The sequence below is a fragment of the Oryctolagus cuniculus genome, chromosome 11 (assembly GCF_051225735.1).
Source record: "Oryctolagus cuniculus isolate XC-2025 breed Fujian yellow rabbit chromosome 11, ASM5122573v1, whole genome shotgun sequence".
Taxonomy (NCBI): domain Eukaryota; kingdom Metazoa; phylum Chordata; class Mammalia; order Lagomorpha; family Leporidae; genus Oryctolagus; species Oryctolagus cuniculus.
Window position 1 is genome coordinate 25,614,899 of NC_142877.1, and position 10,915 is coordinate 25,625,813.

General features: G+C 48.9%; 1 protein-coding gene and 1 long non-coding RNA gene across 4 annotated transcripts in view; both read right to left on the reverse strand.

Annotated features, from left to right (window-relative positions):
- The window catches only part of TM9SF4 (transmembrane 9 superfamily member 4), a 53,122-nt gene extending 42,218 nt beyond the window's left edge, over positions 1-10,904 (reverse strand). For 2 of the 3 annotated variants that reach the window (XM_070051964.2, XM_008256154.5), the window contains exon 1: positions 10,863-10,904. Coding sequence is in view for 2 of the 3 variants with exons in the window: in XM_008256154.5 (XP_008254376.1) it covers positions 10,863-10,877 (15 nt within the window). In the remaining variant the exon portion in view is untranslated. Of the gene's footprint in view, positions 1-10,811 lie in introns of all 3 variants that reach the window. The other variant, XM_070051963.2, reaches the window with a different exon arrangement.
- LOC149123384 (uncharacterized) lies at positions 6,195-7,980 on the reverse strand. Its single transcript, XR_016215886.1, has 2 exons — positions 7,863-7,980; positions 6,195-6,424 (listed from the first exon to the last, which is right to left on the reverse strand). It is a non-coding gene; the product is annotated as an uncharacterized LOC149123384 (long non-coding RNA).
- Positions 10,905-10,915: the final 11 nt, after the last annotated feature.

Here is a 10,915-nt window from a genome sequence, read left to right on the forward strand (position 1 = left end):
ATGGAGCAGGTAGACTCACACACCAAACAAGACACAAAAATAGGGCAATACCCATCCTAGCAGGAAAACAACTCCAGAAAAGTGATAAGCCATCACACCTCCTTAGCACAAGGTGATCTGGTGGGCACAGTCCCTTCCTTCCATGTACTATTTACAGAGCCCTTTGCTTTGTGCTGAACACCTTACAGAAACTGACTGTGCCATCCTCACAATGACAGCTACTTTGAAATTTCTGTCACCATTTTGCAGATGACCATTACAGTAAAACTGAGAGCCAGAAGTGTAAACAACTTGTCCATGGTCATCCAGCCAGAACGTGGAGGAACAGGGACATTTTTCTGAGGCAGGTGAGCTGCACTGCAGGATGATGAGAATGTAATGATGATACTGATAAAAACAGCAGGAAGCATTTACTGAATGCTGATGATACACCAGGAATGGTTAAGACACAGGTGAGGATGATCCTGGTCCACATTAGGGTACCTGGGTTTGAGTCCTGACTATTTACCCCATCCCCATTCTATCTTCCTGCTAATGTGCACCCTGGGAGGCAGTCATGACAGCTGAAGTAACTGGGTCCCTGCCCCCTATGTGGGAAGACCCGATGGAGTTCTAGGCTCCTGGCTTCAACCTGGCCCAGCATCGGCTGTTGCAGACCGGATGGAGTTCTAGGCTCCTGGCTTCAACCTGGCCCAGCATTGGCTGTTGCAGACCGGATGGAGTTCTAGGCTCCTGGCTTCAGCCTGGTCTACCATTGGCTGTTGCAGGCATTTGGGGAGTTTTTAGAAAATGAAGACATAGAAAATCTTAGCAAAATAAAACAACATATTGTGCTAAGAAAAAGAAGGCAGATGCAAAGGTCTATACACCGCATGACTCAAGCTACAGGAAATATCCAGAAAAGGCAACTCCAAAGGGACAGAAGCAGCTCAGCAGCTGGCTGCCTGTGGGAACAGGGACCAGCAGTATATCAATCCTCTGCCTGTGAGGGAATTTGTTGGGGTAATACAAATGCTCTAAAACCTCGTGCCACTGTGGGGATGGCTGCATAAGTACACACATACCCCAAACTCACTGAACTGTATAATCACAATGGGTGACTTTACAGTATTAAATTATACCTTAATAAGCTTGAAGAAAAAAATAACTAGCTAGCAGAAGGTGCAGATAAAATGAGCTTGGCAAATACAATGGTAATTGTTGAAGCTGGGTGATGGGTAATAGGGATTATACTATTTCTGCTACTTTTGTATATATTGAAAATGTTTATAAAAGTTTTTAAAGACTTTATAAATAAAAACATTTGTTAGAGATACTAAAACAGACTATATACCTCTGATAAATGCATTATCATTCTGTAACTTTTTAAAATGGACAAAGGCCAGCACTATGGCATAGCAGGTAAAGCCAGCGCCTGCAGTGCTGGCATCCCATATGGGTGCCAGTTCGAGTCCTGGTTGCTCCACTTCCAACTCAGTTCTCTGCTGTGGCCTGGGAAAGCAGTAGAAGATGGCCCAAGTCCTTGGGACCCTCACCCATGTGGGAGACCTGGAAGAAGCTCCTGGCTCCTGGCTTTGGATCTGCACAGCTCCAGCCATTGCAGCCAATTGGGGAGTGAACCAGAGGATGGAAGACCTCTCTCTGCCTCTGGCTCTCCTTCTCTCTCTGTGTAACTCTGACTTTCAAATAAATAAATAAATAAATCTTTAAGATAGCAGTACAAGATGGCCCAAGTCTTTGGGCCCCTGCACCCATGTGGGAGACCCAGAAGAAGCTCCTGGCTTCGGATCAGCGCAGCTCTGGCCGTTGCAGCCATCTGGGGAGTGAACCAGCGGATGGAAAACCTCTCTCTCTCTCCCTCTCTCTCTCTCTGTAACTCTATCAAATAAATAAATCTTTAAAAGAATCTTTAAAAAATAAATAAAATAAAATGGATAAAAGCTGTATATGATATACAACATGCTGTGCATACTTTTTTCCATGTACATGAATCATACTTATTCAAATGAAATGCATTTATATTTTAAGGCAGGAAAGAAATGAGTTGCCTCTGAAAATATGTGGATGGGTTCCACTGAAGGTATACACAAAGTGGGGGAGAGAGGCAAGAGCGATGCAGAGGGATTCTGGCTCCAGCTTTGTACGTAACCAAACAGATCAGAAATGCCTTTTTTTTTTTTTTTTAAGATTTATTTGAAAGGCAGAGATACAGAGAGAGAAGGGGAGAAAAAGAGGGGAGAGAGAGAAAGGGAGGGGGGAGAGAGACCTTCCATCCACTGGTTCACTCCCAAAATGGTCACAACAGCTGGGACTGGGTCAGGCTGAAGCCAGGATGTTCTTCTGGGTTTCCCACATGGCTAGCAGAGGCCTAAGTACTTGGGCCATCTTCCACTGCCTTCCCAGGCGTATTAGAAGGGAGCTGGATTGGAAATGGAACAGCCAGGACTCAAACTGGTGCCCATACGGGATGCCGGCACTGCAGACGGAGGCTCAACCTACACTACAGCACCGGCCCCAGATCAGCAATTCTTGACGTCAGAGAGACTGTCAGAACCCCTGAGAATTTCCTGACACCTGGAACAAGTTCCAGTACACAGAATGCGACATGATTCCAGGAGGATCAAAGACCGAAGGGGCTTGGGTCCCTGATCAGACGCCTGATCCAACCTTTTGTGATTCTGTGACTTCATTGCCCCCTCAACAGCCCTGCCAGCATGACAGAGGATGTTTGTCAAGGAGTTCATTTCTGTAAGGAAGCTAGGAAGTCACAAAGTACCTGCTTATTGGAAAATTCCTACCTATCTCTCTTTAATTTTTTTTAAAGATTTATTTTTATTTATTTGAAAGTCAGAGTTACAGAGGTAGAGCCAGAGAGAGAGAGAGAGAGAGAGAGAGAGAGAGAGGTCTTCCATCTGCTGGTTCACTCCCCAAATGACCACAATGGCCAGAGCTGAGCTGATCCAAAGCCAGGAGCCAGGAGCTTCTTCCAGGTCTCCCATGTGGGTGCAGGGGTCCAAGGACTTGGGCCATCTTCTACTGCTTTTCCAGGCCATAGCAGAGAGCTGGATCGGAAGGGGAGCAGCCGGGACTCAAAGTGGAGCCCATATGAGATGCCGGCGCTGAAGGCCGCAGCTCTAACCCACTGCACCACACTGCTGGCCCCCTCTCTTTAATTTTTAATTGATCACTTCAGGAACTCCCATATGAAGTTCAGTAGGAAAAGAGAGGTAAGTGTTCAGCAAGCACCTTTGGCATGTTCAGAGCCATAAAAGGAGTGGGTGTCCTAAGAGGTGAGTACCAGCTCATTTGACATCATTTTGCTTCCACTGGCTTCCAAGTCACAAGACTGCAAAGGCATCAAGTCAAGCAAAAGCTGATGGCAATCTAGAAGCCCGTGTGCCGTCATCTGACACTCCATCACTGGCAAAGGACTGGTGACCTGGAAAGTTAGAGGGCTCAAGATACCCAAGAATCAAGGTCTTTCCCTCCCTCTGTGTTTTATTCTTGAGGGCTGCACATTCAGAAAAAAAGCCTCTGCCAAACAGCCGCCTAATGACAGGCTGCCAGGACTACAAAGCACCCCTTGCCCTGGGACACTGGCCCCACCCAGTTTGAAAGGTGTGAACAATTAACTTCCTCTAAAAAAAATAGGAACTTCCCCCTGACAACTGAAATTACTTCATTCACTCACATTTCTCTGTGACCAGGGTTAACTGTTTATTTTCAGGAGCCCTAGCACCCGCTGGCAATCCAGTCTGGCCAATCCGAATGGCCCTTTTGCTTCCTGTTCATGCCTTTGAAGCAATAGCACCTCCTTAACAGACGGCTAGATTTTTCTTTTCCTTCCTCAAAGATACAATCACCATTTTAAGACCGTCAGTAACTGTTCCCCAGACTAAGAAGGAGGGATAGAGAGAAAGAACAGAGAACCAAGGCTTTGGGGCAGAATTTGCCAACAATTAACGGAAATCTATTACCCAACTAGTTAACGCTCCCTAAGAATTCAGCCACACAGGCACAGAATGAAGGCTACTGGCAGCTAAAGCAGCCCCGTGGAGCTAATGAACTCCAAGATGGGGAGGAAAAAGCCCAAGACCAAATCATCTGCTGGAGACTGAGAAAAGCAGCATTAATTTCAGAGCTCCTGGACGCTGGAAGAGCTGTTGTGCAGAGACACACAAAACACCCAGAAACTGGTATTTGAGAGTAGGAAAAACAGGCAGCATGAGGTCCTGGGGAAACTAGCATCCACAGGCAACCGGGCTCCAGCAACTGAAATCCTGAGGCCAGCAAGCACAGGCACGCACTCTCCTTCGCTCTTCCTCTTGAGTACTTCTAAAGAACTCTCCGCTGGGCCAGCAACAGGCCTGGAGAGTTCACCCAGGAACATTCCAGACTCTGGCGTAAAGTGACAGAGCACCACCTCTGTGCTGGGCACTGTGGTCTCACATCCATTTACTTAACCACGTCAGCCCTCTGAGGAAGAGTAGCGTCCCCATTTTAAGAGTAAGGAAATCGATTCCCTAACAGATGGTAAGAAAAGTTCTGGAGATGGATGGTGATGGTTACACAAGAATCTGAATGCACTTAGTGCCACTGAACTGCACCTTTAACAATGGTTACAATGGTGAATTTTATTATACGTATAAAATAAGATTAGTGAAGCTTAAAGAAGTAAATAGTTTGCCCAAAGTCACTATACCAGGTCAAAGTCACAAACATAATCAGTGTCAGACTGGGATTCTAGCCCAGGTTCGTACCCCAAACCTTAGAATGGGATTTCAAAGCCTGGGAGGTCTGTCCAACTATGGCAGCTTAATGGACCTCATGTATGGGTGAACATCAATGGACCCAGGAAGAAGCCCCTGGAACAGGAGTCAGCGGCCTGATCTGTGGCCTGGCTCAAGTTACTCTGGCTTTGTTGGTCTGTTTTCCACATGGACCATAGGTGAATTAATGCAGTTTAAGGCATCAGGCATTGGTGAGAAACCACATTAGGAAGGCAATGAAGAAGGAAAGAAGCAATGAACAGGAGCCACTGCTGTGGCGTAGTAGGTTAAGCATCTGCCTTTGGTGTGGGCATCCTATATGGGTACCAGCTCGAGTCCCCGCTGTTCTACTTCCAATCCAGCTATCTGCTATGGCCTGGGTGCTTGGCCTAAGCGCTTGGGCCCCTGCACCCTCATGAGAGACCCAGAAGAAGCTCCTGGCTTCGGACTGGTGCAGCTCCAGCCATTGTGGCTGTTTGGGGGAGTGAATCAGCAGTTGGAATACCCCTCTCTGTGTCTGTAACTCTACCTCTCAAGTAAATAAATAAATCTTATGAAGTCCTGGGAACCCCCATCCAGGTCTCACTTGGGAAACACTAGTGTCAGCCAAAAAGTTCAGGGGTCAAAGCGAGTTTGGACAGGCTTGGCTCCTATCATTCATCTGTGGCCAGATGGCCCTGCTCATCCGGGTCCTTCCCACCACCATGGCAATATTCAGAGCCCAACACTCAACCTTTTCCAACATACCTGCAACCTGTTCCTTTAATGCAAAGATCAAAGAGGAACTTTTCTCCAAGTTGTAAAAGAGAAATTAAGTCACAACTTAATGCAGTCTCTGCCCACTTTCTACTTGCTGACGGGATTAAGGGCATTCCTTTAGTGGGACTCCTCAGAGAAATACATCTAATCAAGGCCTGTGTCCATGTCTCAGCTCCAAGGACCCAGTGGCTCTTGCAGAATATGTGCCACGTGGGACCACTCAAGGGGACAGAGAGACAACACAACCAACCCAAGGTAACAGCTAGGAAGATCACAAGAGACTACGATAATATAAAAAATAGTTAGGGGCTGGCGCTGTGGCGTAGTGGGTAAAGCCACTGCCTGCAGTGCTGGCATCCCATATGGGCGCTGGTTCAAGTCCTAGCTGCTCCACTTCTGATCCAGCTCTCTGCTATTGCCTGGGAGAGCAGTGGAAGACGACCTAAATTCTTGGGCCTGCACCTGCGACCTGGAGGAAGCTCCGGGTGCTTGGCTTTGGATTGGCCCAGCAATTGCAGCCATTTGGGGAGTGAATCAGCGGATGGAAGACCTCTCTCTGCCTCTCTGTAACTCTGCCTTTCAAATAAATAAATAAATAAAAATAAATCTTTAAAAAAATAGAATATGATTTGATAGGCAAAAAATATGATTCGATATTAGCAAAAGTATTTTTTAAAAAAGATTTATTTTATTTATTTGAAATACAGAGTTACAGAGAGAGGTAAAGACAGAGAGAGGTCTTCCATCCACTGGCTCACTCCCCAGATGGCCGCAACAGCCGGAGCTGCGCCGATCCGAAGCCAGGAGTCAGGAGCCTCTTCTGGGTCTCCCATGTGGGTGCAGGGGCCCAAGGACTTGAGCCATCTTCTACTGCTATCCCAGGCCATAGCAGAGAGCTGGATCGGAAGACGCGCAATCAGGACATGAACTGGCACCTGTATGGGACACTGGTGTCACAGGCAGTGGCTTTACCCACCATACAACAAAGCCAGCCCCAACCAGGCGGCATCTTGAGTTGAGTGCATGTTGAGTGTCCACCAAATGCCTGCTATTGGTGCTTTGTCTACTGCCCCCTCCCGCTCACAGCTTCCTCACACTCCTTCCCCCATCACCATAAGCACTCACCCCTACGTGTTGATGGCTGTCCCTGCTCATAAAATACACAAGAACTTCATTCCGGGATTAGAACCGGTGCCCATATGGAATGCTGGCGCTTCAGGCCAGGGCTTTAACCCGCTGTGCCACAGCACCGGTCCTAGCAAAAGGATTCTAAATCACAGAATTTTCAGCTTGGAATTTAGAGTTCATCAAGTCCAAATTTTATTTATTCACAGATGACACATGTGGAAAATACACCGACAAAGCCAAAGTAATGTGAGCTAGGCCACGGAGTGAATCAGGACAGTGCTGGGGCCAAGCCCAAGCTGCTGACTCCTGCTCCCAGTGCTCCTCTGAATAAGAGGATGCTCAACATGCACCAGGACCAGAGAAGCTAGAAACTTCCTAAGTCTAAGACGAGTGGCAGAGTCCTGCCTTCTGTTCCAGGACCACACCATACAGCTATCCTAAAGCTGGCACCAATTTCCAACTAAAAACAGTTCCTGTGCTTCTAACTGGGGCTGGGCCCCGCTTAGCACTGCCTCCATCACCCGAAGGAGACCTGATAACACTCAGTCAATTCCTCTCCTTCTGGACTGGATCAAAACCCAAGGAACCTCAAAACAGTATGGACCGATCCAGCAAGTGCCCTCCTGGGTATATACCCAAGACAAGTGAAAACATGTTCACACAAAGACCAATGTTCATATCAGCACTGTCTTGTACATAACAGCCCCAGAGTGGAAACAATCTCAAACGTCCATCAGCTGGTATACGCGTAAATAAACTGCGGTGTATCCACACAATGGAATTTTATTTGGCAACACAAAGGAATGAAGTACTCATACATGCAACATGAATGAATTCTGAAAACAATATGCTAAGTAAAAGAAGTGCAAGGCAGGTGTGTGGCCCAGCGGGTAACCCACTGGCTGAGGTGCCTGCACCCTGTATCACTGTGACTGGATTCTTGGCCCTGCTCTGGATTCCAGCTTCTTCCCAATGCACACCTGGGAGTCAGCAGGTGATGGTCTCTGCCACTCACCTGGGAGACCTGGACTGAGCTCCCAATACCTGGCTTCAGCACAGTCCAGACCCAGCACTGCGGGCCTTCACGGAGGGAACTAGCAGACAGAGCTGTTTGTCTGTCTCTGACTTGCAAACAAACACTTAAAAAAAAAAAAAAGCTAAACACAAAAGACCACATACTATAAAATTCCCTTTATGTAAAATTACCAAAAGAGGCAAATCGACTGAGACAGAAGGTCAATCAGTGGTTGCAGGGGCTGGGGAAGGAGAGGTGAGGAGCTCCTCCCAGTGTTTCTTCCTGGGGTGATGGGAATGCTGTGGAGCTAGGCAGTGGCGAATGCAGCAGAATCTTGCAAATACTGAAACACACGCTTTCACCGGATGGTTTTTAGGCTATATGAAAAACCAAACCCAAATCAAAACAATGTGAATGAAGATACCTGTGAGAGAATTACAAGGCTTTATTCTCTAAATTGAAGTTTCCAGACTGTTAAGATGCCTGTTAACGTACTCAATGACCATTTCTCAAGTGCCACCAAAACAGTCCCAAGAGACATTTTCGATAAAAAGTGTGCCATGAGCCTGCTTCTCAATTCAGATGCCTCTTCCCTGTCCCTGTCCCTGTCGTCTAACTCCAAGGCAGAAGGCAGGCAGGAAAAGCAGAGAACGTTATCTACACCAGCTGTCTACAGCGGGAGAAGCCTGGCCCTGCAGGTTCAGAAACACCCGCTGTGCCCCCAGACCTGGGAGGTGGCAGCCTAACCCTGGGGAAAAGCCATTCTCCAACGAAAGAGAAGGAAGGGAGTCCATGAACATCACCTAAACTTGTACACAAAACCCTTTCAAAACCGAAAAACAAACTAAAAACCCAGGCAATTCCCACAGCCACTGAAGCCACGCGCTCAGTTCCTCTTTAAGACTTATCTCAGAATCCCATACACTCCAGATTGCATTTACACAACCCCACCCCCAATGCTTGTGAAACAGCCCACACGTGCTATTTCCACACGTGGGTCTGTTCCAACCTCAGTGTCAAAGTGCCCGATACAGATGAATTAGGCCTTCCTGTGACTCTAGTTTACCTGTTACTCATATATACCTGTACAAAACCTGCTCCCACCCCTTGTTCACTGTTACACCAAACATCAAGTTTCTCACGCACACCACCTACACTGGCCTCAGTGGGTCCCTGTGTCTACTACATAGTTGCTTGAAATCAGTTACTGTTTCCAGAATGGAAGCACAGTGGGATACGCCCAGGTGGCATAACAAACACTCACTGTGCTTGCCTCTGTGCTTAGACTAAACTCCACACCCCTCTCCCCGGCCTCTCTGCGGACTGAGCACAAGCTGGCTCCCCTGATGCATTGTTCTGGAGGGGGTGGTCAGGACAAGCAGCCTGGCAGAGCAGTCCGTTCAGAATGCAGCCCAGAGACTAGCCACTGCAGACTACATCCACCCCAGTTACAGGCATGCTTCTAGAAACAGTTGCTCTGGCCACTCTCCAGTTCCATCCGGTATTATCCTCTCCTACTGCCAGCCCTCCCCAGGCTACAGCCCCTCCAGCCTCCTGTGTGTGTTCCTCAAACCCTCCAATCTCTCCCGCGCCATCCCTCACACCTGCTACCTCCTCTGTGTGGAACACTCTCAGTGAAGTCTCTGCTCACAGCAGCCCGAGGCGCCTTCTCTAAACACCCAGTCACCCCAAGCCCTGGCCCTCATCTTGCTGTCCTCTCAGCACTCACTGCTCTCTGACATCTCGTTCGTGTATTCACTTGCTCACAAAAGCTCCAAAGGGGAAGGCCTTGACCCTGTAATTCACCACTATATCCGAGTTCCTGGCACGGAGTAGGCATTCAAATATTTGTTCATTAAATAAACGTGTAACGAAACATGCATTGCTAAATTATAACCTCTTTAAAACCTCGGAACCGGGCATAAAATTCCCTAGTGCAATGTTATAAATACCTCTCTGTATTGTACTTTTTCCCTATGGCAAGAGAGGGTGTGACTTCCTGTTACGTTCTTACCCCATCCTTGTTCCGAATGTGGCACAGAAAAAAATGGGCTTCAAACGCCACTTTGGGGATTTGCCCCACACTTGGTTCAGCTAAGACCACAGCAGCCTGACCTCTGAAGCTGTATATAAGAAATTCTTCCTTGAACAAGAAAGCCCAGTTCCCAGTCAGTTAACAGGAGGGAAACCCGTCACCAGAAACAGACTTGGAGACAACCAACACGCAAGAATTTAAGCAAGAGTCTTCCTTTGCTAAAGCCAAATGTCACTTCCTGGCCTCTGACGCTCCCCCGTCACTTCCTCCCAGAATGGAATTATCTGCTGTGGAAGCGACATGCTGGAGCACCCAGGAAATAAACCACTCTGCACTAAGCAACTGCAATGTTAGTTCTGGTCCCTCCACAAGCGAATGAGAGTGGCAGCCCGCAGGTGCCAGAGGCGTTCGCAGGTTCACTGAACCGCTTGTACAAGAGCAGATGCCCGGGCATCCCCAGCCACCACCACAGCACCGGCACTGGCAGTGGGACTCAGGAGCCTGCATTTATAACATGCCTCCCCCCCCCCCCCCCCCCCCGGATTCGCAGGCGTAGTAAAGTTTGGGAAGCAGTGGGATGAAAGATCCCTAGGAGAGAAACAGCTAACTGGGAAAAGACAGGAGGGGCGGGGGGGAACGAGGGATGGAAGACGGGGGTGCTACAGGTGAGGGCATTTGCTCTGGGATAGTGGCAGTCGGGACAGCTGAGGCCGAAGGTGAGGCCAGGGCTCCGGCTGGGAGGCTGGTGACAGGCGCGGATTCTTGCGCCGACAGGTCAGGATGGTGGGCAGGCGGGGAGAGCAGGGTCTGCATGTGAGGGGGAGAAGCGAGTGTGGAGATAATGGGGAGTTCTTTGGAGGAGTCGGAGCAGGAGGGTGCAGCCGCGGGGACCAAAGTAGGAATGGGTACAGGCGGAGGCAGTAGACGAGGACTCCCTCCGAAACGGCGCCTCCCCCAAAACTCGGGGCCTTGACAAGCCTGACGGCGGGGCTCAGCCGCGGGAGGAAGATTTTCTGGGAGGCAACCCCACTCAGGGGTAACCTGAGCCAGGGGTTCCGGGCGTGGCTTTGGGCCAGGCATGGGGCGCCGGAAGGTCCCGAGGTACCCTTTGGAAAGCCCTGCTCCAGCTCCGGCTCCCGGAGTCTCCTTCACTCACCATCGCCACCGCCATCTTGGATCCACGTGTCGCCGTGATGACGTCGGCGGAAG